This window comes from Nannospalax galili, unplaced genomic scaffold (genome assembly GCF_000622305.1).
Source record: "Nannospalax galili isolate Female #2095 unplaced genomic scaffold, S.galili_v1.0 scaffold113, whole genome shotgun sequence".
NCBI classification, from domain to species: domain Eukaryota; kingdom Metazoa; phylum Chordata; class Mammalia; order Rodentia; family Spalacidae; genus Nannospalax; species Nannospalax galili.
Window position 1 is genome coordinate 7,525,254 of NW_008335444.1, and position 26,852 is coordinate 7,552,105.

General features: G+C 47.0%; 1 protein-coding gene across 1 annotated transcript in view; it reads right to left on the bottom strand.

Annotated features, from left to right (window-relative positions):
- Positions 1 to 26,852, bottom strand: part of Plekha6 (pleckstrin homology domain containing A6) — a 142,765-nt gene that overhangs the window by 42,179 nt on the left and 73,734 nt on the right. The window contains exons 3-4 of the mRNA XM_029562194.1: positions 4,236 to 4,316; positions 3,171 to 3,285 (exon numbers count right to left, since the gene is read on the bottom strand). Coding sequence (XP_029418054.1) covers positions 3,171 to 3,285; positions 4,236 to 4,316 — 196 coding nt within the window. The remainder of the gene's footprint in view (positions 1 to 3,170; positions 3,286 to 4,235; positions 4,317 to 26,852) is intronic.

The following is a 26,852-nucleotide window of genomic DNA, read 5'->3' on the forward strand; positions in this document are numbered from 1 at the left end:
CGCGAGAACACACTCCCTCTCCCACCTGCGCCGCTTCTTTTGTTTTCTTTACATCACACACACACACACACACACACACACACACGCATGCACGCACACACACACACATGCACAAACACACACGTGTACAAATACACTAAATGTAAAAAATTTTAAATTTCTTAGTAGTGCTCATCACTTAGGGGAATTGAAATTTCTTAGCACAGCACAGAAGAGCAAGTCTGCAATATCTGGCTGGGTCTCTGACCCATTTTCTGCTTCTTTTGCACACAGGCCCTATCTCTGCCTCTGTCCATCCTCCTGGGACTTTATTGCAGTCTCTCCTGGGGTAAGAACATCCTTCCCGCTTCAACAAACTTCCCACTCATCCTTTGAAATCTAGCACAGACAACCCCTACTCCACAAATCCTCTCTGACCCCCTGAGCAGTTAGTGTCTGGTTCTCCTCTGTATATCTGCATAGTCTAAAACTTGATTACCTGCAGATAACGGCCAAGAGTTGCCATCTGAAGAAATCATCTACTTCCCTAAGGACAGGTAAATCCCTGAGACCTTCCTTCCTCTGCTTACGTCGCTTCTGCATTTTCCCACCTTCCCTGCAGCTCACCAGTTCAGCCATTTCCCTCCTAGCCCTTGCCTCACTGGCCTCCTCATCTCAGCTGCCATGATAGGCCAGTCCAACCCCTTCCCTCCCTTGTTTTCAAGTCCATGGATGGGGACACAGATCCACAGTTTATAACCTCAGCTGAACCTTCAAAATGAGAAGGCACATGAAGTGTCCCTGCTGACCACCACCCCTGCTCCCCAAGCCTACACTGCATGCTCTCACAGCCCTACAACCCCAGCCCCCCTCCCCCTTGCAGAAAATCCTCCCTCCTACTTTCTTACAAATGTTGAAGACAGGTGGAGATGTCTTCAACTTCCTAGATACCACCACCTAGCTTCACATATCTATTTTCAAAAATTATTATGGGGGGGACACGCATGCTGTGGTGATGCGCATGTGGAAGTCAAAGGACAACTCCGTAGAGTAAGAGTTTCCTTTTACTTTTATGTGGGTTACAGGGATCAAAGTCGGGTTGTCAGGCTTGCATAGAAAGCACATTTACCTGCTGAGCCATCCCATTGACCTAACATGACTATTTTTTTAATGTTTCTCAGGAAAGGTGTCCATTACCCCATTCAGGTTGACAGCACAGCATCTAAGCCCTGCCTCTACAGAGCTATGCCTCACTGGTAGGCCAGACCAGCCTGAGCCAACTACCTAAAGGTCTCTGGCATCTTCTATCACCCAACCCTCACCCCATTCACCCTCATAGTCTACTAAAGTTCAAAATAACCTGTTACAGATTTTATGACTATTTAAAAAGACTCCAGACATTAATAAGAAAAGAAAAATGTTGATCACCCTGATTTGACTAGTGCACACCATATGCATGTGTAGAAATACACACAATATCATTCATATACTCAGTGAATATATGCCAATTTTTAAAAAGGAGGGTTGGGGCTATAGCTTAGATGGTAGAATGCCTTCCCAGCATGCGCCAGACCCTAGGTTTAATTCCCACCACAATATAAAATCAGGTATGGTGTCAAACATTTGTAATCCCAGCACTTGGGGGATGGTAGAGGCAGGAGTATTAATAATTCAAGGTCATCCTTGTTCAAAACCAGCATGGGAGAAAGAAAATAAAAGTAAGAAGTTTTGTTTTGGTCTGGTTTGGGCTCCCCCATACTGGGGATTGGATCTAGGGCTTCTATGTATGCTAGGACTGGGGAGATGACTCAGTTGTTAAAGTGCTTGCTATGTAAGCATGAGAACGTGGGTTCAGATTCCCAGAACCCACGTAAAAAGCCAGTTGTTGTAGTGTTGGGCCTGTAATCTCAGCACTAGGAAGATGGGGACAGGACGATCCCTGGTACTTGTTGACTAGTCAGTCTAGACAATCAGTGAGCTTCAGGTTCACTGAGAGATGTTGACTCAAAAAACCAGGTTTGGAGAAACAAATGAAGACACCTGACATCAATCTCTGGCCTCCACATGAATGGGCACACGCATGCATGTGCACCCTACCTCCCCCTTCCATGTATATATCCCATACACATTCTCTCTCATACAAATTAAAAACATTTAAAAAAAAAAACTATTTCAAGTATTTCAGGAAAGCAGGGATGACAATCATTCCTTTCTGTTTTTTCCCCTCTAATAAGACGAATTAGATCTAAGCCTCCCTTGGAGGTGCTCTCAGTTCTTGCTACCTTTCTCTTCCCTAGAGGCAGCCACTGACCCAAAATCTGTCTGTGGTTATACAGTTGTGTTGCAGATATGTCTATAAATATGCAGCCCTGTCTTCGTTCGTACTTTTTACATAAGTGATATATTTTTCATATTCTGTAACTTGTATGGTTGTATTTTCTCAATGTACCCTTGTTAGGACATACTCAGAAACATACAGTCCATTTCATCTTCATTTTTGGCAAGTGCTCCATGGCATGAACACAATGTAATCCATGCCTCATTTCTTAGTAGTCTCTCCTGTTCACTGTTTCTGCATCTCCTCTCCTATCCCTTCTTTAATACTCTTGGCATTATCCTCTGTGCTTATTGTGCCCCTCAAACTGCCTGTCAAAGTCTCTGAGTTCCACACCGTCACTAAGCCCAAAGGATGGTGTTCATCCCTCTTCTCTCTGGATGACTTCTTCCTAGGGTCCTTTTTCATCCTTCTCCCATGCTGACCCTCAATCACCTCATTCATCCCTTATGAGAGATTCTTCTTTTGCTGACCCCTTAGGTCAGTGGTCCTCAATAAGACTGGGTGATTTTGTCCTCAGGTAACACTGATAACATCTGAAGACATTTTTGGTTGTGATAACAAGAGGGGAAGTCCTATTGACACCTAAGTGGCAGAGGCCAGGACAATCCCACACCACCAAGTGCTATCCAGTCGAAAACACTAGCTGAGGTAGGGAACCCCACATCTAAAAGCTGGTCTTCTGCAAAGTACTGATCTCTGGGCTTTCTTCCTTTCTACTCTGCACTTCCCATTCCCCAATCGGAGCCTACAAATACGTTGGACAGGTGAAGACTTCCCTGGAGACCCTGAGACCCACTAAACAGGCACTGTAAGGACTTCCTGCCTGACAGCTTTCCTTCAGGGATGGACTTACCCGGATGTTGGGTCGTTCTGGAGGAACCTCTGACACCATGTTGTGGTTGGATAAGTCACTGTTGGTGGTAGCAGAGCGTTTTCCACCTGTTTTATTGGACATGTCCAAGGCTGATCTGATTTCAAATTGACAAAAGAAAAGAACTAGTCAGAGCCAAGAAGCAAGAAAGCAAGCACCGGCCCTGTCCTACCCCACCACCCACTGTCCCAGCATCACACAAAACCCCAGCCTGAGGTGCATTAGAAGGGTATCTCAGAAGTTCCTTTGGCTCTTCTGGGATCGTCTGCCAGTCATCTTGGGCATTCTCCTTTTTCTCCCCTATTTATTCATGGGTTTGGATTGGTTTGTTTGGTTTTTTAAGACTGGGTCTCATATAGCCCAGGCTGACCTCACACTTACTATGTGGCTGAGGATGACCTTGATCCTCCTGCTTCTACTTACCAAGTGCTAAGATTATAAAGGTGTGTTCCATCACATTTCCTGTTCATGTAGGTTTAAAATCTAGACTCTAAGACCTTAGAATTCGTGTTAGTTTTTATCTTATTTTATTTTGAGACAGGGTCATGGCCTTGAAATTAAGATCCTCTTGACTCAGGCTCCCAAGAAGGTGGGATTATAGGTGTGTACCACCAGGCTTGCCACCTTCTAAATTTAAAGGCTTAATGGTACACACAAAGCCCTGTGTTTGATCCAAGAGAAAAAAAGTTGACTATAGGCACAATGGTTCAATGGTCTATGAATTATCCTCCTGTGAGCCAGGATCCACAGTGAAGAGTAAGCATTCCTATCTCTAGCTCACATCAGATTCCCTCTGTGACTCTTTTGGAGGCTCCCTTGTGCTAGCTAACCTCAGAACTGGCTTTTACACCTTCAGCTCAACCTATGGGGCACACTGTCGGGGTCCCTGCTAGGCCCTGGGAAAAGTGGGTGAGGGGTCAAAAGATGAATCTAAGAGACTCAGTGAGGATCCCAAATATTTCCTCTTCCTCCCCTGCTCCACCTACCAGGTAGCTGCAGGATGGTGGTGGCAAAGAACAGAAAACAAGCAAACAGAGGGAAACTCACGTCTTCAAGTCAAACTTTTTGTTTTCCTCTGGGACCTGGCCAGTCACTGGGTGTCGAAATGTGTTCCGTCTTTCATTGTGGCTGCAGGGGAAAAAAGAGGGAAGAACTGACATCAGCTACAGAGGGCAGAGTCACAGGCCAAAGGAGGATAAGGCCAGAGGCAGTAACACGTGAGCATGGAAGGAGCTGTGGCCCTGTCACCCCAGAGGGATCAGTGGGGATTGGTGGGACGACTCGGCGATAGTATAGGAAGCTGCAGGTGGAGGGGGTCGGGGAGAAGGAAAGGAACCTAGTCACCTTCACGGGACTGGGCTAACCACTTGCTAGAGATCCCAGGCTGTCAACAAGCCACACTCAACTCATTCAGTGGTCATCTTAGGAAAGGGTGGGAGGGTGAGGAGGGACTTCTGACAGAGTTTGACACAGTTGAGATTTCCTGAGGCAGGTTCCCTCCCAGGGACAGCGCCTGCCAGTGCTCCACACAGAAAATGCTTGCTCATAATTTGCTGAAAAAATTCTCTTGTGACCTTGGACTTCGCTCCTGCTTTAAGCTCCATCTCTTTCTTTAAATTAAATAGGAAATTCAGAAACTCCATGACTGAGCTTGGGCTGGGACTCAGCCACACTCCAGGACCATTGTCTCCTGTCAAGAGGCTGTTGGATATTGCAGAGCCCTCAGGAACTGTCAGGCATCAAGGTCAGTCCTGGCTTAACAGTCAGATCTAATTAAGGGCTGTTGTGGCCAAGAATGGGGTAGCAAACCCCAGGGGCTGGGTGTGAGGTAAATGGGAGAAGCAGGAAGAGGCACCTATGACTTACATAGCAGGCTAGCAACTGGGGGGGCTCTCAGGGGACATGTAGGAAGAAGGCAGCAGAGAGATCTTGGGGGTGGGGCAGTGGCTCTGATAAGTGGGGACCACCTAGCAAGAACCTAGTAGTGGACAGCTAGTCCCCATCCCACAGGGGCTAGACGAATTTAAAGATCCTCTTCCCTATACCTCTTAAGAAATAACAGGAGAGTCTAGCACATGCTCTTATGGTCAACCCCAAGCACATGGGAACAGAGACTGCTGAAGCAGAGCCACTTAAGCACTCCCAAAGCAAAAAGAGGGCAGGCACTTTGTTCAACTAGTTACAGGTCAGCTACTACCAGAGGAAAGTGTGCTTAACTCGGTCCCTTCCACCATCTTCCAATACATCCTCCAGGACACATCTCAGCCCTTGAGATGTTAGCCGAAGCTAAAGATAATATCAAAGAGATTTTTTTTCTGTGTTCAACCAAGTCCTTTTCAGATCAAACCCACAGACTTGCAGAAGATGAGAGCCAGCAGGCAATGGCCTCAGTCTCTGTGGAAACATGGGGTTTTAACAGCCCAAGTCAGATCCAAAACCTGACTAGCATCTGTCAGGTCCAAGTTCAAACTCAGCACATTGGTAATTCGTGTTCCAGTTCCCAAACTGTAGTCCCTTCTCCCCCACACATCTCATAAGGATGCCCCCTCAACTTGATCATAGAGGATCTTCACAAGGAAGGGTACCTGCCTCAGAACCCTTGTCCCTGACTTTGGCTTTCTTACATGATGGGGGTTGGGGGCAGCAATCAGGGTCAGTGAAGGTCCTTCAAGTACCAAGTTCTGTTTTTGTTCAATGATGTGGGGTGTTCACCCATTTCCTACCAACCCTACCCTTCAGGCCCCTTTTGTGTTCTTGGTAGTAACTCCTAAGAGTATCCTGCAGGCAGTAGTTGGGGTGGGGAGAGAGAGAGAGAGAGAGAGAGAGAGAGAGAGAGAGAGAGTGCTGTTGGCTGGCTTAATCTTCCAGGGCATGGCACACCTCTCCCTGGCCTGAGCTTCCTACCCAGCAACCCCTACAAACAATGTACTCTCTCCATCCACTGCTAACAATTTCAAAATAGCTTCCCCTTCACAGGCACTGCAATGCAGCAGCCACTGACCTATCTATTCTCCTCCCAGGTCATGGTCCTCTCCAGCAAGACCCTTCACCACCAAGCCCCTAGATTCAAACAGGATGAGTGCCAACTTGGCCTGCTCCAATTTTACTAGGCTCACGGTCCATGGAGGAAATTCCTACCTGACCCGTCGATCAGCCCGAAACTTCAACATCGTTTTGGAAGCTCAGTCCCCAGCTCAGCAACCTCAGAGGAGCCACCAGCCACCCTGCTGCTACCATCCCTCTGAGAAGTAAGTCCTTGGGTCCAACTCTTAATGCTATGGCAGAGACGCAGGCCGAGCTGTGGCAGAGTCCACGAGTTGCCCCTTTTTCCTGGCTCTGGTAGTGGAGAACAGGAAGGGGGTTCCCTCTGGATGATAGCAGGAATCTCCCAGGTGCCCTAGGGGACCTGTGACTTCCTAGCATTCAGCCACAACGCTATAGTCAGAGGACTTGAAGCAGAATAAATGAAGAGGGCATCCTTTCGGCTCAGGTTCCCAAGAAGGAAATGCAGAAATGGAGAAAGGCACGCATGGAGCAGGTGTACAGCTTCCAGGTAGTCCGACCTCACTGAGCTAAGGACACTGAGCAGCTGGGTGGGTGGAGGAGCACAGGCTGCATTCCCATCTGCACGGCAGAAACTCATGCCAGCCCGACCTGCAGGAAGAGGGTGCTCCTGCCCCTCTAGCTCCCAATCCAGACCCGGGCTCTGGGGCTGCAAACCAACTTGTTTCTCAGAGACCCTTCCAAATCCTTCCAAGCCCTTCCAAGGGTTAAAGGAAGCTCTGGATTGATTGGCTGTTATTGCTGCCACTGCTGAGAAGCTAAAAAGAATTGAAAAAGTCTCTTCTCTCCTCTCTCAGCCTGCCCAGGCTTCATTGGTACAGACAGAAGCATCATGCCTGAAAATCTCTGCAATCAACCAGACACACTCCCCTATCCAGCAGCACGGCTTGCTTGCCCTTCATGTGTGCTGGTCCAGCTGCCAAGGAGCCGGACACATACAGCCTGAGCAGGGTGGGTGGGATGTTTACGGAACCCCAGTTTCTGGCAAAGATCAGTTTCTTTTACTCAGGCAAAATTAAAGGAAATCTTCCTCTCAAAGCTGGTGAGGAAGGGGGCAGGGAATGAGGCTTGAGAGAGGGGTCTATGTATCTATTGCTGCAAATCACCCCAGATGCAAGATGATAAATTCCAGCTGGTTACTGTCAGATCTGTTCAGGCACAAGGAGGTTTACATGGATGTTAATTCCCCTGAATTTTCCACAAGCCACGGCTAGTCAAATCTCCCCTTTCTTAATGTCCTCCCCATGCTTTAGATCCTTGGGCTGCAAGACCTTCTGAAGGTCACCTCTTTATTCCCCCTGCCTCCAGACAAGCTTACCCTCTTCTCAATCCCCGAAAGAGCTTGGGAGTTCATTAAGGGCTCCAGCAAAGGAGGCCCCAGGCCCAACGTCATCTTACACTGCCACGATGCACTTTCTGATGCCAGATTTCAGCTCCTCTGCCTTCTATATGCCTCCGCTTTGTCTTCATAGGACAGATTCATTTCTGACCAAGGTGGTTCTTTTTAGCAGAACCAGGCATTCTGTTGACATCATAGTCTGTTGCGATGGCAATTCTGTGATCTCACAACAGACACTGAAAGGGCGGGGTTAATCTAATTGTTTGGACTGAGGTCAGGGAACAGCACAATTAATGAACAGAAAAACAAATGGACAATATTATTTAACCCATAAAGAGACAAACTGGCTAGGTATAATTGGGGTCACAGCTGTTGATATTTAAATAGCTAATCCTAAATCAGAAAGGTCAACATATTCAGACATTTAGTGGGACTTTGGTAAATGATTTACCCTGGTGACATGAGTCCTGGAACCTGTCCCTAGCTACTGAAGCCAGCCCCTCTCCTGATACCTGCTTGAGGTCCCTGTCTTCCTACAGTAAGTGCTCAATAAAGATTTACTGAGTGCTCAAATGAACAGATAAAAAAGGAACGATTCATGCTCTGGTGTCATTTTTAGCTATTTGCATTTGAACTTTGACATTCTATTACCAAGGGTTTCCCTACCTTAGCTCTCTCTTACAATAATTACTTCCTCTCCAGGAGGAAAGTTCTGTTTCTGTTCCTTCGCCCCCTCACTCAGCTTCCTTGACTGGCTCTCCCCTGAATATATAGCTTGGCTTTGATCCATCTTCATTAAGAAGAGAAGAAAATTAAGCTCATCCGAACAGGAGGAGGAAGGGGTAGGGTGCATTGGGAAATGAGTTTTCTTCCTCTAGGAGGCAAAAATATCCCTGTTTCTTCAAGCTGAGCTCAGGGGCCTCCCACAGCCTTGGTTAAATTACTTCTCTCATGCCTAGTGAAGACAGTGCAAGTGAGTGGGGACGGAGGGCGCAAAGACTCCTGCGCACCGAGAGCCCCCAAATCCTCAGGGTTAGGTTGGTGCAGAGGCCTGGCTGGTGCTCTTTTCTTTTCTTTCACCACTGGCCTGCACAGAATGGCAGATTCTTATTTTAGGTCAGACAGCAAGAAAATTTTACCAGGTACAGAACATTGTAAAAGGAAACAGTTTTCTTGCTCTTCTTTATTTACTTTGGGGATGTCAAAAAGCATCGAGGGCAAATGGTTAGGAATACAGACACAAGTGGACCTTTCAAATTCCACCCAAGAGAAGAGATTCTTGGGCAATAAGGACTTAGTGGCAGAGGAAGGGACACTGCTAGCTTCCAGAGTCGCCCAGTAAGTGGTCACTTCTCCAATGGACCTACGATATGGCCTGTCAGCGGAAAGAGATGGACAGGCTTCACTGCAAGACATGGCCTGAGTTTGCTGTGTGGTCTCGCTTGTTTGGCCCTTAGTTTGCTCATGTGCAAATGGGACACCTTCCAATTCTATGACATAATCACTGCAAACTTTCAAAACGGGAAATATTTTCTCCACAAGACATAATGGCTTTACTCACACTGCTTGAAAAACAAATCAAGAAATATACAGATCCAAGAGTGAAGAAACTAAAACCAGACTAGAGAACAGCACTTTACATGAGCAAGGATGGCATTACGCAAGCACTAAGACCCATACATTCCCTCCACCTCATTAGGGTGCTTCTGTAGCTTGACATCCTTAGCCTCTATGTGTACCTGGTACCGTAGAGCTAAAGCCAAGCCTTCATTACCCCAGCAGGCATGGACACCATCCCCCTGGGGTAGACATCCAGGGTTCCCCCTGTGATAAATACTGAATACCCAGGGAATACATGCCACTCCTTCTACCCGCTGTACCCAGCAGCTTCATTTCCATAGCTCCTGAGACCTGCTGACAGAATCAGCTCTGGCCAGGCTTCCCCACGCTGAAGCCGCCCGGCGCCAGCACTGCAGTCCATTAGGTGGGGAATACAGCTGGGAAGGGGGTGCAAGGGGTCAGCCCTTCCAATTCCTTCTTTCTCCCAGCCAGCAGATTCCAGCAGGGACTGATGGCAGGGAAGGTTCTGCAGCTGACAAGGGAAGCTTGGCTCTTGCCCTGCTTCTCTGTCTGAGTCTCATCATTATTGTGGAAGAGTCTTATCTGCCCCAGCATTAAAACCAATTAAAAACCAGCTCAGTTTACATTTCCAACTCTCTGGACTGCCTGATGCCTGAAGCTCCCTAGCTGTTCTGGAAGAAAACACTTTCCTATCCAACAGCTCCCCTATTCTACCTATAGCTGCTGCATGAAGAAAAGGCCAAAGGGGATCAGGGTCCAGGCAGCACCTCTAGGGCGTGCAGGTAGAAATGGCCCTCTCTTCACAACACTGTCTCTCCTTCTGATGCTACCCTCAGAGTAAAATACAAGTTCCAAAGCACTAAGACCAGCTTCCAGCAGCTCTCCCCGAGACTGGTGCTTGCTGTCTCCTTTCTTCTCTGCCCTTGCCCCACCCCACCTTTGATGCTACTGCTAATTCCAAAATGGTAAGACTAGAATGCCCTCCCGAGCAAACCTGGAGCCCTATATATGTGAGGCCCCTAGGGTGAGTGACCAGAAGATAGAACCTGATGCCCCCTCCTACTCATTTCTGTCTAGCCTTATAGCCCCACTCCAACCCGAGGGGTCACTTATACCTTCCTCACCTGCTGTGGCCAGAGTTGGGATGTCAGGGGAATTCACTGAGCTCAGTACCTACCTTAGCTAGAAAAGACAGCTGACTCAGTGACAAGGTGGGCATTGGGGGTTGGCACAATTTAGGTCCTAGGTATACTCCCTTCTAGACCAAGTAGCTATTATCCTGACTTGTGGCATGGTCAATGTATTCCCACCATAGGAGAGAGGATAGCTCAGGGCACAAGACAGGATGACTCTTCAGTTAGGGAAGAGAGAGCTCATATAGGGCAATTCATGCAGATCTCCTATTCTACCTCAAATTACTTGTCTTTAAATTGGTTGTTTTACTTTATGAAATGCTAGCTATCTTTTGAAAAATGGCAATAACCTGGGTAGATGGTGATCATAACTCCTCCCTTGGGAGGCGAAGAGCTGCCTACCATGCCTCTTTAGTGTCACACTAGCCTCTCTGTAACACAGAGCCTAAGGCCCTGCCAGAACGTCAGGCCAGCCGCCATCCCTTCTGGCTGACAAGTGATTGAGCACTGTTGCAGGGGTAGAAATGCCTGACTTCAACTGCTCAAAGGTGATGTCCTGCCAAATTGTAGAGAACTACTGTCCTAAGACCCAGGAGCTGCTGTGTACAGAATGGAGCATGTCCCTGTCACCCAACCCAGCCTGGAGAAGTAGGGCCACAGCTGGCTTCCAGCATCCCCACACTGTGCTGGGTGTGCTTGCTTATTCTTATTAAGGGGACAAGAAGAATAAAGGAGAGGAGAGGGTGCTATCTGCAAGCAGCCCCAACTCCGAATTTTCCTTCCCCTGCCTTCCTGAGGAGCCAAGCCAGACAGCGGTGGAGGAAACCAGGTTCAGGTCTCCCCCTTCATCTCCTCTCCTTTGCCCTTCCTATCTTTGGGTCTCCCTATCTTTTCTGTTGGCCTCCAGGGTGCCTTCTCCTGACAATCAGCAGGATTGCCAGGGGTGACAGGGCAGAGCAATAATTAATTAGGTTTCCTCTCCCAGCTCTGGGTTGAATCCCAAACTCCAGCCCTTTGGAGGCTGAGGACAGCTGTGTGCTTCTGCTTCTGAGTCTGCCAGAGGTCACCAAAACCATCTCTTCATTCTTAACTCAGCATATCCTGTTCTGGTGTCCCACAGAGATCAGCAACCCCACCCACCCCACCCCATGGGAAGGAATCTTACACTATTTAGACAGTAACCAGCAGGGCTGAGAATTCTGCTTCTAAATCCTCAAAAGCAACCCATGTCTTCTTGTTTTCCACCCAGCAGTTTGAGGCTATCAAGCTGTTCAATGCCTGCTTCTCCATTTTTACAATAAAACAATGGTACTAAGTGATGCTTGTTCAATAGGCAATATAAACTTCCCTCCAGATCAAACAGCAGAGGAGAAATAGGTTGTGCCACACTATGAAGGGGTGTAGAACAAAGGAAAATAAAACTGGTTCTCTGGTCCTTACCCTGGAGTGAGGCAGAGAAGGCCCAGGGCACAGTCAGTTTATTTTCCTGGCCCAGTAATGGGCAAAGACTCCATCTCCCCGGGATCCCTAGGCCCTACTATCAACCTGTCTGTATTCTTCATTTCTAGGACAGCAGGAGAACCTCCATGGTTCAGTGGGAGAATCAGTCTCCAAGAACACAGCAACAAAAGCCACACTCGTTCGCTGCTAACATCTGCCAGCTACCAGCTACGGGTCCAGAGACTATACATGATGTGGGGTTCTTGTAAATGTAGTCTGGCGACTGGTGCCTGGGTGCAGGGGTAAGTTAGAGTAGTTGCCTACTAACTACCCATGGCTTAGGTCTTTAAGGCTGTTCCTGATCTGTATCTCCTGCACAGAGCTGAACTGCTGTTTAGTACAGTTGGTGGGAGCAGAGACCCATGCTGGTCTGGCTGGGATGCTGAATGATGGCAGAAGAGGTCAGCCTTCCTCCACCTTTGTGTCCCTTCCACTGGCTAGCAGACTCTGACCAGTCACAAAGCCAAGGCTTTGTCTGGGGGAAGATGACAGCCATAAATCTCCTAGAGTCAGCAAGCAGGAGCCTGGACAGCTGCTCCTGGAGGAACCTCCCATCTGGGGGGTACATCGGGACTTGGTGCTAAAGCAGGTGGAATGAAGCTGTAGTTGGCATTGCTCCTCACCTGTCAGAGAGCCCAGTCTGTGAGCCCCTGTGAAGACTTAGCAGGTCTTCAATCTGAGATTGGGAGTAATGGGGCAAGCTGGAGCATAGATGGGTGATAAGAAGGTCTGAATGCCTCTTTATGGAAGGAAAGAGGGGTCTGGAACTTCCTGTGCCCATAGGGAGCTTACCAAGGGCAGAGGCATCTCCCTGGCTCACTAATATGGGGAGGCTCCAATGAGAGCCTGGAACAAGGGCCATGCCTGGAACCAGCCACAGTGCCTGGGTCCAGGAGGGCCGGTGCTGGTCTCCTCTGTGGGCTGAACAATACTTCATGAGCACCCCCATGTCCAGAAAGATCTAAAAGAGGATTTGGAGAACTTGTGAAGGAAGCTGTCCCCAGTATGTGAATTCTCCTTAAGGTAAAGGGTAGGACCAGTGGTCTCAATCAGGACTAACTCACTTTGCCTTCTGGGTTTCAGTTTCCCAGTTTTTAACATGGAATAATACCAGGGCTGCTGGGAGGATTAAATAATACCACACATTTAAAGGGCCTGGGAGAATGCTTGCACAACACAGCTGCTTGGTAGGGGGTCTGTAATGACAATCATGAATAAAGTAAGCAATACCCCACATCTGTACCATCCAATGTAATCGCCACTGTCATACTCAAATTTTGGTTAAGCTATAAAAACATTAAAATTTCAGTACCTTCGTCAGACTCACCACATTTCATTGAGGCTCAGTAGCAATGGAAGTTAGTGACCACCATTCTGGACTGAACAGTCATAGACTTTCCATCACTCTAGAACACTAGAGAGCACCGGTCCACTTCTCTAAGCCACTTTCCAGCTGTAACATCTTTGGATTCTATGAGACAACTCTAAGCTAGCTCATCCTTCTAGCAATGGATATGGACTCAGTATCCTTCAGGAAATGCAAGATCCCTTGTAGTCTAAGCTATACCAACAAAAACAGATTTACCATCACCTACAACAAAAAGTTAAACATTAAAAATCAAGACTAGGCATAGTGGTGCACACCTTTAATCTCAGCACTTAGGAGACAGAGACCCTGTCTAAAAGCAAAACAAAACTCAAGTGACACATTCCAAAATCCAGTCAAAAGTAACTTGAATGGTCAATTAGCTTTTAAATCCTACACCCTAAGAGCCTCCACAGTTTGAAATTAGTGTCACCAAGAACGCTTTTCTGGCATAGGAGCAGAAGGAGACACTTAGAAAAGATTCTAATAATTGAAGGCAATGAGGACAGGCAAGATGGGCTCAGGGAAGAGTCAGGGTATCTGGAAACAGAGAGGATTAGTCCTCACTCCAACCTCCTTTCTCCTGCTGGGACCAGCCAGCCCTTAACTAATGCTGAAGGGAGAAAAGCAAAGAAGCTTCTTGAAGGGCCTTTGGTTTAGAGGGAAAGGGGGTACCCAGAAGGGGTCAGATAGAGGAGCCACCACCCAATCGATATAGGAGTCCTCCTTCCTTCCTTGCACCAACTTGTCCCCACCCGTGAACCCATGCAGACCTGGGTCCTGTGGGGAATCACAGGGATGCAACCTCCTACAGCCAATTTGTAAGCCATCAGCATAAGAGGCAGGTGCCATGGACAAATGGCTGACAGAGGAGGAAGGTGGTCTCGGAGGGGGAAGAGGGCTCCTGGGCCTAGCATCTCAGGCTACTTTCCTGGTGAGGGACACAAGGCCTGGAGGCAGCAGCCTTGAAGAAACCAAGGCAGGGAAGCTACAGCAGGAAGACGAGAACACCTGGAAGGGGAGCAGAGAGGAGGAAAGGGAGTCGGTTGCTGTCCTATCCAGGACAGAAGCCAGTCTTGGCCAGTGACACCTGAGTAACAGGTGCATCTACCCACATCTGTCGGAGCAACTCTTCCACTGCTGTGTTTCTGGCTGCCGAGCCTAGTGCAAAATAAAAACATGGCACTCTTGTTCAGAACTTAAGAATTTCAGAAACCAAGCAAGTGTCCTGAGCATGTGTATCTAACTGCACAGGTGACATTCATCCTACTGGGGATAGCGTTTCCTCTAGAATTCCCTCGGCAGTGTCAGATAAAGGCTGACTGGCTGCATTTGTGACTAGCAATCTGAGTATGACACACAGAACAAGTGTGCTCCTTCTTTTCCTAGAGTTTACTTCTCCCCTCTTTCTTAACCTCAACTGCCTAGAAACTTTACTCCTTCTGCTCTTGGCCTCCTGGGTCTTCTGGCTGGCACCTCCCCCTTATTGTCCTGAGTTCTGTTTACCTCCTAGAAACCCCATCAGAGGAAGCACTGCAGTAAAAGCTACCAAGGACTTCATTAACCCTGTCTCCCAAATCTGTCTTTACGACTGAGATGGTGAGCACCCTGTTTCTTACTCCTCCAGGGTTGGAGCCTGTGCAGATCAAGCCTAACATAACCATTATGTCATCCAATCATTTTCTTCCCAAGAGAGATGCAGGGGAACAAAAGGGCTCCCAGCAAGGGGGTGGGAGAATCAACATTTCTATTTTGGTAACATTTTTTTTTTAATCCTATGAATACAACACACATGTGCACACACACACACACACACACACACACACACTCCAGTTGAACAGACTGCACTCACTGCCTCCCACAAAGCCAAGAGCTCTTATTCATACTCCCAGACATGTTATGAGAAGGTGTCTCAGTCAAAAAGAACAAGAGTTGTAGAGGGTTGGGAGACAGGGGACCCAAGGGTAAGCTGAGAGTAGGGGACAAAAATCTAAAAGCAAAAGATTGATTCTCTCTCTCTCTCTCTCTCTCTCTCTCTCTCTCTCTCTCTCTCTTTGAGATTTCAGTTTTGATCTCAAATGACAACTTTGCTTTCTTAATAAGTGAAGAGCTCGTCTCCAGCTCTGCCTCCAGCCTGTCCCACAGACCCGTTCACAGTTGACTAGAGCCTTTGCAAGTACACTGTCCCCATCTGCTGTGACTGTGTCCCTGGAAATCAGCCTTCAGAGAGAGGTTGTAGCTGCTCTGCCAAGAGCTCCCAGCCCCTCTCTGGAGACAATGGCTCAGAGAGGGGAACTGCTGCTCGGCTTTGTGCACAGAGTGGCCACAGGAAACCATTGTCTTGGCTACAGGACAGACAATACCAGTGCATCTCTGGCTCCAAGGCTAAAGAGCTCCTCCATGGATGAGAACAATTCTAAAGACTTCCTTCTCAGAAATGGGGGTGATCCTGAAGTCTGACCCAGCTGAGAATCTGTATCTGGTTGTGACAAAAGCCCCTTCTCATAGATGAACAGATATAGGTAGTGCTTCCTCTCCTGCTCCAGAGCCTCATAGACAAACATTCATCAAACTGATAGTCACTTACTCACCAGATCTTCTCTGCAGAGTCCCCTCTGCTGCCTCTAGGCCTGTCTCTTTCACACTCAGGAATAGGGAAAGGTTTCCCTTTAACACTCAGCAGGTCCCTGCAGGGAGCAATCATTAACAGCCATATATGTCTATTGGCCTTAACTCCTTCAGTGCTGTGTTGCCACATGCTGACTGGTGGACTGCCCTGTCCCCTTTGCCCAGCCCTGAGCAAGTGGTAACTCCTACCTTGCTGCTGTCCACCTTCATAATGCTGCTGCTTCCCAGAGAGCTCTTAGTCCCACCCAGGCCGCCACACCTGATTGGAGCACGCCTACAACCTGAGGCGCTTGGCTCTGGCATAATGCCCAATTGGATGAGCCCATATTATGAAATATTTGCCAGGCAGGCCAGTAGAGAAGCCAGGATCTGGGGGAGGGATGATATTTTTATTTAGTCCTGGAGGAGGGTATAGACAAAGGTAGTCATAACATCCAGAGCCTTGGGACCAAAGCAGTGGAAAGGAAGTCCATCTCAGATCCCAGGACCGCTTTGAACTGATCCGTCCAGGCACAGAATCCTGGGAGGCTCCTAAGCAGTTAGATCACCTGCCCGCTGAGCTTGAGGATTACTTCTCTTCTCCCACCCCTTCCCCTCCTCTTCATTTCCCTGCCCCACTCAGGATTGGAGAGTAGAACTGGGAAACACTAAGGGAGGAAACACACAGACAGGCAAAGAACTGGGCAACCACAAGTATTCTTTATGGTCTGAAGTTGCAAAATTCTTTTTTTTGCATCTTTGGAAGATGCAGATGACAAGTAGGCAGGTTTGAGTTGAGACAAAAATCCTCTTTTCCTTTTAAAAATAGACAACTAGCCGGGCGTGGGAGGCAGGGGCAGGTGGATCTCTGTGAGTTCAAGGCCAGCCTGGTCTACCTAGTGAGTTCCAGGCCAGCTGGGGTATAGGGAGACCCTGTCTCAAAAAGATGGGAAAAAAAAAAAAAGGCAACTGATTTGAGGAAATCTAAATTCAGCATAAAAGTGTCTGCATGTAAGACGCGTGCAAATCTGTGGAGATATGTGAAAATGAGCAACTCTGGGCTTGTCACAGTAAGTCCTTGCCAGGATGCTCCTAATTTGAGAAAGAAAGTGGGTAGTCTCTAATACAGCCTCAGAGGCCAAAGCAGGAAATCAGAGCATCCCACTAGAGATAACAAATGCAAAAGGCATGCACTTATTGAGTCTTTACTACATATGGAGCAGAGTATAGCTTGCTTGAAGTTTTTTGCTGTGATCATATGACAGGATAGGAGGGAGAATACAAGTGCCCTCTCTACACAAACATAATTAACTTCCATCTTCTTTACAAACCCCAGATGCAAGATTTGGCTGTTGAGCCTCTGCCAATCTGGCTTTAGTAGCTGGCACCTTTTCCTTATCACCCTGGTTCCTGTTTGCCTATCAGTAAGCCAGCCACTGTGGCTCAGGACCCTAGTTCAAACCAGCCAGGGGGGCCTTATCTTATCTCTGGGACTGCCTTCCCACTGGCCTAGTGGCTGACTGGCCCTGATTTCTTAAAGGGCTACATTACTTTCCCATCTGCCCCATTGGACCTTAAGAATGTGCTCTGAATGCCCTGCACAAGGCTAGAATATTCTATACCACCTCTCCTCCCAGCCCTTTACCATTGTGGTTGCCTCAGGGCAGCTCCTGAAAAGACCTACTGCCTAAAACGGAGCAAGAAGTTGACAGTTTAAGAGCTTAGGGTGTCAGGCAAACTTGCAGCACCTCAGTACTCAGTTGAACAAAAGATTGAAGTGGTGGAGGGAGAAGCTCAAGACACAAAGTTAACACACAAATATCAGTTGCAGGGGCTGGAGAGATGGCTTAGTGTTGAAGAGAACTGGCTGTTCTTGGAGAAGACGAAGGTTTGATTCTCAGCACCCACACGACAGCCAACAACTGTCAGTAACTTCAGTTCCAGGGGAGCCAAAACCCTCTTCTGACCTCTGTGGGTATTGCACAACATAGGTGTGCTTACATACATGCAGGCAATACACTCATATGCATAAAATATAAAGTACTGCTGAGAGAAATTAAAATCTAAATAAAGGAGAGATTGTTTTCATGGGCAGAAGACAATATTTTTAAGACCCCATGTTTTTCTATATATTCAACACGACCCCAATCAAAAGCCCAAGTTCTTTATAAAAAATAAAACAAGGGGGCTGGAGAGATGGCTCAGTGGTTAAGTATACTGACTCATTGACTGCTCTTGCAGAGGACCCAGGTTAGATTCCCAGCACCCAGATGGTGGTTAACAACCATCTGTAACTCTAGTTCCAGGGGATTTGATGTCCTCTTTTGACCTCCACAGGTATTGCACAACATGGGTGCACTTACACACACAGGCAATACACTCATACACATAAAATACAAATAAATAAATAAATAAATAAAACAAGGTTGGGCCTCTTAGCACATGCCTTCTATCCCAGCACTTGGGAGGCAGAGGCAGGCAGATTTCTGTGAGTTCAAGGCCAATATGGTCTACATAGTGAGTTCCAGGTCAGCTGGGGCCACAGGGAGAACCTGTCTCAAAAAGACCAAATCAATCAATCAATCAGTCAATCAATCAATCAATCAATCAATCAAGACAAAAGCTGATCTAAAAAATTCACATGGAAATCCAAGGGGACATAGAGTGCTCTAATCAAAAAACCTTTCAAAAGAATAGATCCTAGCACTCAGGAGGCAGAGGCTGAGGAAGGAAGATTGCAAGTTGGGGGTCAGCCTGGATCACATAGTCAGACCCTATCTCATAAAACCAAAATCTGGGGCTGCGAATGTAGCTTAGTTGTGCCTAGCATGCTTGTACAAAGCCCTGGATTTGATCCCCACCTCTGCATAGAATGGGTATGGTGGCACATGCCTATAATTCCAGCACTCCACAGGTACAGGCAGGAAGATTAGGAGTTCAAGGTCATTTTGGGCTACATAGTGAGTCTGAAGCCATGAGTCCCTGTCTTAAAATAAAGAAAAAGAAAAGAAAGAGTTCTAGAGAAAAGGTGGGAGCAGATGGAGAAAGAAGGAGGAGACAGAGCTGAGGATATAGCTCCATGGTAGAGTACCAGCCTAGCACGGAAAGGCCCTGGGCTGAATCTGGAGGAGCAGGAGGAGGAGGAGGGGGGAGGGGGGGGGGGGGGGGGGGGGGGGGGAGGGAGTTAATGGGAAAACTTAGACTATTTATAATAAAGCCTCAGAATCAAGACTATGTAGTATTGCCGAAAAACACACATATAGATAAGCAATAAAGAACTGTGTCCAGAAATAAACCCATACATTTGTGATCAATTGGTTTTGGCCAAGATATGAAGGTGTGTTCAAAACAGGAGAAACTGAAGATCCACATTCCAAACAAGCAACAACCAAAGGAAAACTCCCATGCAACCATTACAAAGGATCCATAGGCCTAAGAGCAGGAGCAAAATGACATTTTTAGAAGAAAACATGAGAGAAAAATCATAGTGACTTGAGTTTGTCAAAGATGATGCTATGGAGAAAATTCAATAAAATAAACTTCAACAAATAAAAGACTTTGCTCTTAAAAAAACTGTTACAGGGGCTGGAGAGATGGCTCAGGGGTTGAAAGCACTGGCTGCTTTTGCAGAGAACCTGGGTTTGGTTCCCAGGACTCACATAGCTGGAACAACATCTGTAACTCCAGTTCCAGGGGCTCTAATGCCCTCTTCTGGCCTCTGTGGGGATTTATAACACAGATACCCTTACATGCAGGCAATTTTATTCATACACATAAAATAATAATTAATTAATTTTAAAAAAGACTGTCAAAAAATATCTGGGTGTGGTGGCACACACATTTAATCCCAGCACTTGGGAGGCAGAGGCAGGCATATCTTTGTGAGATTAAGGCCAGCCTGGTCTACAAAGGGAGTTCTAAGTCAGCTGGGGTTACAGGGAGACCCTGTCTCAAAAACAAACAAAAAAAGCTACAAAAACGAAAGGCCAGGGAGCTGGAGAGACAGCTCAGCAGTTAAGAGCACTGACTCCCACAGAGGACCCAAGTTTTGTTCCTAGCACCTACATGGCAGCTAACAACTGTCTGTAATTCTCTAGATCCAGGGGATCTGACACCCCTCTTCTGGCCTCCACAGGCATTGAATGACATAGGTCCACTTACATACATGTAGGCAAAACTCTCATACACATAAAAATAAAAATAAGTTTTAAAAGGATAAATTAACAAATAAATAAAAGGCCATAAAAAAATTCCCCAAACAGACCTAACATGAGACTTTCAACTAGAACATGTAAGGAACTCTCTGAACTCACACAGACAACAACCATCACCAAAGAACACATGGGAAGATCATTAGAAAAGTGAAAATTGAAACATCCATGAGACACCATACACACACCTAGTGTGTAGTGGTGTGGTTTTATAAGTACACAGTGCTGTCAGGCAGGTGGACGCACTGGAACTTCCACAGGGACTGGTGAGGATATGAACGGTGCACTCACTTGGGGGAAAGTAGGCAGCTTCCTAACAGATTAAAGATACATTTGGGCAGGGAGGAAGCAGGTGCGGCTGGAGAGATGGCTCAGCAGTTAAGAGCACTGGCTGCTCTTGCAGAGAACCTGGGTTCTCAGCACCCACCTGGCTAACAACCCTCCACGACTCTAGTTCCAGGGAACGCAGCCTCTCTTCTACTTCCGTGGGCATTGTATGACATGGGTGCACAGGTGTACTTACACACAAGCAGGCAATACACTCATACACATAAACTAAAAATAATAATTAAAAATGATACATTTGCTATATAACCCAGAGATTCCATTCCTACATATTCACTGGAAAGAAATTACCACCTATATCTACATAAAGACATGTACACCAATGCTCACAGCACCTGTATACTGGAGAAAGTGCATACAACTGTCCATGAACCTGTGAATACAATGTAATTCCACATGACAGAATGCTGCTCAGCAAGAAAATTAATTACTAATGTATGCAATGCAGTGAATTAGATGAATCTCAAAATAATTATGCTGAATGAAAGATCCCAGATTTTCCAAAAGTGTACACTGTATGATTCTATTAAATAATACTTTAAGAGCTGCAAACTAATCTACAGTGAGGGGGAACCAGTGTTGCCTGGGGACAGGTGGAGCAAGGATTACAGAGGAGGCAGGAAGAAATTTGGGGGGTGATGGAGATTTCCTTCTTTGGCAGAACTGGAGATAGAACCTAAGGCCTTATACATGCTAAGCAATCACTCTTCCACTGAGTTATATCCATCCCAAACCCTTTAATATATTAATTATGGCAGGAAGATTGTGAATTTGGGGCCAACCTGGGTTACACAGTAGGACTTTGTCACAAAAATAAAATAAATAAAGCAAAAAAAGGAGAATCTCACAAAATACATTGTTTTAGCTTCGAAATACATGACAGTTATCTATCACATGTTAACTATAACACTATAAAAGTATAAAAAAGAAAAGCCTTCAGTTGAGGAGTCTTTAAATAAAATTTCTTCTTCCTAGCATACCACTGACATTTTAGGTAGTGATAGAAGAAGGGACAGGACAGGGACAGGCAAGGTGCAGCCTGTCCTTCCTAGTGGCTTCTTCTATCAGACAGAAACAGGCCCCAAAGCAGGGTTGAGCAGGGGTCCTTACCACCTGGGTTGCTTTCAGGTAATTCAGATAGACCTGAATGTGATACATATAAAAATAGTTATGCCGGGCATGGTGGTGTATGCCTTTAATCCCAGCACTTGGGAGGCAGAGGCAGGAGGATCTCTGTGAGTTTGAGAGTTCGAAGTCAACATAGCAAGTTCCAGGCCAGCTGGGGCTACAGGGAGACCCTATCTCAAAAAAAGATAATTATTTGTTTATGACAAAAGAATGTCAAATAAAACTTTTATGATTCAGCAAACGTTCACCACTCTTTTATTTGATTGTTTTATGGTCTTATGAGGTTGGCAGAAAAGTATTATCACCCTAATCTAAATAAACAAACATAAAAACAAGGGATCTATAAGATATCTCTGTGGGTAAAGGGGCTTGCTTTTGCTGTGCAAGCTTAAGGACCCGGGTTTGAACCCCGAAACCCAGGTAAAGGTGGAAAGAGAGAACCAACTACACAAAGTTGTCCCCTGACCTCCATACACAATCCCACACTCACATATCATACACATACTCAATAATAGTAAATAAAATAGTAAATAATTAGTAAATAAAAGTTGAAAATAAATAAACATGACTCTAAAGCTCTAAAGAGATTGAGGGTCTTAGTTAAAATAACATACCTTGGGGTCTTTGACTGTAGTCTGTAGTGCTTTTCTCCTAGCCACAGGCTCTATCCTCAGCAAGGATGTGCCCTTCACCCTGGCTTTCAGAAGTTGGGGAATGCAGATCCGAATCTTATGCCCACCCAGCCCTGGGCAGATGCTCCAGAAGCAGCCAGGGAAGGGACAGCACCCCAGTAACTAGGTGCAAACCACAGCAGACCTATCTAAAGGAAAGCAGGATCAACTAGAGGGAACATGGTAAGGTCAAGACCAGGAAGACTGGTGGAAACTGGGGAGTCAAGGATCTAATTAGATCACACATTTGATGTGAAGAGGGGAAAAGGCCAACCAAACACCACTCCCCAGGCGGAAGTCTAGTGGGTGTGGAAGCAGCTGGAAGCTGTTAGACTGGAGGCTCCCAGCCAGAGTCCTCGGTACCCTTCCGCTCCCTCCTCTATCCATCTCCACCCTCTCTCCAGACTGGTCAGGCAAATAACAGCAGCTGGCTAGGAGCCACACCTTTCTCTCCCTTGTTCTGAGAATGAGATGCCTAGGAGGGGAGAAACCCACATTACAGGGCACAGGGGCACGAAGTATGAGATACCCCAGTCTCAGCAACCAAGAGGGCACAGTTCTGTGGTAGTGGCTTTTATATTACTAGGAATGGAACTCAGGGCCTCACACAGGCTTGGCAAGTGCTCTGTACTGAGCCATACTCCACCAGGACTGACATTTATTTATTTTTGATCTTTCTGAGACAGAGTCTCCCTGTAGCCCCAGCTAGCCTGGAACTCACTATGTAGACCAGGCTGGCCTTGATCTCACAGAGATCCATCTGCCTCTACCTCTGCCTCTGCCTCTGCCTCTGCCTGGGATTAAAGGCATGTGCCACCACACACAGCTCTGACTACAATATTTTTTAAAAGTAAAATTTAATGCAAAAACTGCTGAATGCACACTGACATTTCAAATAAAGACAGTGCAGTGTTTGGTGCCTTTTCCTTTTGCCTCGGGCTCCAGTGGCCACTGCTGTGGATCCTGCCTTGATTTAAAACCTTGACTCTTCCTGAGTGTTTTCATTATTTTTATTTTATGTGTATGAGTGTTTTGTCTACATGTATGTAAGTGCACCTGTGTTGTGCAATGTCCATGGAGGTCAGAAGAGAATGTCAATGCCCTGGAACTGGAGCTACAGATGGTTGTTAGCTGCCATGTGGGTGCTAGGAGTTGAAATCGTGTCATCTGCAAGAGTAGCCTGTGCTCTTAACCACTGAGTCATCTCCCCCCGCCCCGTTTTATTTATTTATTTTTCTTGACAGGGTCTCCCTAGTCCCAACCTGTCTGGAAGTTACTATGTGGACCAGGCTGGCCTCAGTCTTGCAGAGATCTGCCTGCCTCTGCATCCTAAGGGCTGGGATTAAAGGCATACGCCAATATGTCTGGCACTATTTTTATTTTTTAATGTTACATTAAAATACTATTCATCTTGATTAGTGAGTTTTGAGCCCACCCCCCTTAAATTTTGTGCCTAAGGAAGATGCCTCAATTCCCTAATTCTAGGCAGCCCAGCTCAAGGATGAGGTAGGGGAAGGAAGGGAGATAGAAAAGACTGGACACGACCAGAAAGACCCAAAGAGGAGCCTGTCAGAACATGAGCAACAAAGAAAGGCTGGGGTGTTCTTCCAGAGAAAAGGAAGCGAGGAGACACGATCCTGGAACAGTCTCAATGCTGTTATTAGGACAGTGGTGAGGCAAAACAGGAACTGCACATTAGATACTAGAATTGTATCAATGTTAAGTTTCCAGCATTTTCTCATTGGACTGTGGTTATGCAAAAGAATATCCTTGTTTTAAAAGGAGGAGGATGTAGGATCACCTTATAGTAAAGTATGTGCCTGTGATAAGCATTCCAAAATGAAGGGCGGGGTAGCAGCTGCTCCCTTCACTTAACCTCATCCGGGAGGAGGAGGAGGGAGAAGGAGAAGAAGGAGTCACAGCTGACAGCTGCATTAACAAACCTCCTCCTCCAGCTTGCATTCCTAGGAGGGGACAGTAGGAAATGGCATGACAGGGAATAGAAAGGCTGGCTGGACATTTTCCCCTTGAAGCAAGAATTAAACTTGAATTCCCAAGTCAGTCTCCTGCTCCTCCTGGCATAAAAAAGAGGAAATGAACATCCTCCTGAGTCACAGCACCCACAAATGCTCCGTCCTCACCCCAGAACAGGCACAGCTGAGCTGCTCCTAAGATGGGGTCTGATTGGGAAGTAAGAGCACTGGACTGAGGGCTGAGTCCAAAGCTGTACTCTTCCAGCATCGTGTCAGTTGTGCAATGTGAAATTCCTTTCCTATGCGTCATCTACAAGCTAATCCTTCCCTTTATTTTCACTGCATTGAGTCTACATTGGTCTCAAGGTTTGGGCTCTGAAGTCAGACTGCCCAGTTCCAATCCCAGCTCCGCCAGTTATTACCTACAGGACTTAGGAGAGTGACTTCACCTCTCTGTACTTCATTCCCTCAGCTGTAAAAAGAGGATAATATCAGGACCTACCGCCTGGGTTTGCCACAGATTAAGTGAGATTACACCAGTGGAAGAACTTAAGACAGTTGCCAGCACTGAATAAACTTTCAATGAATGCCAGCCAGTAACTGTTCCTGTCTGTCGGCATCTGCCTTAACTGTTCTAACTACAAAAACCCATGAACTATAAACTCCTTCAGCACTTTGTCACGTAAATGTGGGCTTAAGAATTGCTCAGAAAGAAGTCACCCATCAAGAGGGGCCCCAGAGCCATACACATGCCTACAGTCAGGAGGCTGAGGCAAGAGGATCGCTACAGCTTCAAGACTAGCCTTGACGTTACATAGAAAGTTTGGTTAGTCTTGGGTATAGTAAAGAAAGGGGGGGGGGATAGAAGAGCACCCAGAGATTCCTAAATCCACCTTGTAATGCCTTTAATTTAGCCACCATCTCAGACCAAAGGATCATCAGAGACAGTATCTTCTTCCTTGTCCCTAGGACCCAGAATAACTAATACCTGAGACTCTCAAGTGGGAAGGAAGTCTGTTCCCAGCACCCTTTGAACTGGGAGGTGGACTTTTTCTGTGTGTCGTATCTCACTTGGAAGTTGAAAAGCATATAACTCTAGGAACAGCATGACTGGGCAGAAGAGTTAACTACGAAGTTCTGAGTTCCAGTGTTTTCACAATATCTATCTAGCTATGTAGTGTGGGCAAGTTCTTATTCCCTTGGGAGGCACTGGATACTCACACTGCCCCTAGAGTGAATGAGAGGGCAAAGAGGCCACCAAGGCCTGGGCATTTTAGGTGCTTCAGGAAATCCTCTCAAAGGCTAACTTCACATCTGAAACCTTTTCTCCAACTTAAGAGACTCAGATTGAGCTGGGGAGGACCCACAGCAAGAGAAGAAGAGTGAATGCTATGTGTTGACAAGTCTGAAGAAGGGCAAGGGCAGGGTCACACAGCAATCAGATTTAGCCCAGATGGTCCTTCTGTGACAGAGCTAAAACAGGCAATTTTCTAGCCATAAACAGCCACTCAAGAAGCCCCAAACCACACTTGTACATGTGAAGATGAAGGCAAAGTGCAACTGTTCCCTGGTGAACTGAGGGGTGTGGAGGGCCAGGAGGGAAGGGGTGGACATATGTGTTGCTTCCTACACATGGGTTGCAGGGGCAGATCAGGTTTTATGAGGCCTGAAGCTCATAGAGTTTGGGACTCATCATTAAGAAAAGACTACAAATAAAAATGTATGTGTTAGATGGGGCTTTGGGAGTGAGGGCCCAATGCTAGGCTCCATCAGTTCACGGTGCCTGTTTCTGACTGCTGGCACATGCTCACATGCTTGTGTTTCTGTGTCTCCTTGTCCCCGGCTCTGCACTATTTCTCTTTCCTCTCACATAGGGCTTTGTCTAATCTGATTTTTTCTAATGACAAAGAGCATGGATGAGAATCCCCACACCATTGATCAACTTCTGTACATCTGCTCTGCTGCATGCCTCCCTCTGGCTCTGCACTATTTCTCTTTCCTCTCACATAGGGCTTTGTCTAATCTGATATTTTCTAATGACAAAGAGCATGGATGAGAACCCCACACCATTGATCAACTTCTGTACATCTGCTCTGCTGCATGCCTCCCTCCCTTCTCCAGTGTGCTGCTCCAGCACCCTCCAGGGTGGAGTCCCTCCCCATTCTCCCCACTCCACACACTTGGCTTTGAGCAGCCCCACCTTCACCAAAGGGCACTGCAAAGCCCTCCAAGCTGCCAGGAAGGGTAAAACCACAGCTCCACCCACTGCCCAGCCCCTTGCATTCCAGTCCTACACCCAGAGTTTGACCTCCTCTGTGGCTGGCTGCAGATATGTTCTATTTTACAGAAATAGCCCAGCTCCTGGGCCCCCTCCAGACCCTCTTCTGTTCTACTCAGACACCACTACACACACACACACACACACACTGGCTCCTGGAGAGTCAAACAGGATGGGAGGGAAGGGTACCCTTCTGCAGCACCCTCCCACATAGCCTGTAGGGCGCAGAGCCTGGTGGGCCTGCCTCCTCCTGACTGATATAGTTCACATACATCATGTGTGGAGACCTCACACAGGGTGGACGGGGACTGCACACATGGTGGATAGGGATCGCACACATAGTAGACAGGGTGAGGGGTTCAGGAGCTGAAGGGAGAGTACTCAGCAAGGGAAGCACAGTACCCTGGACGCTTCTCTAGTGTGATCCCAGGAGAGGGAGGTCAGGGTAAGTACATGGCTATTACCACCC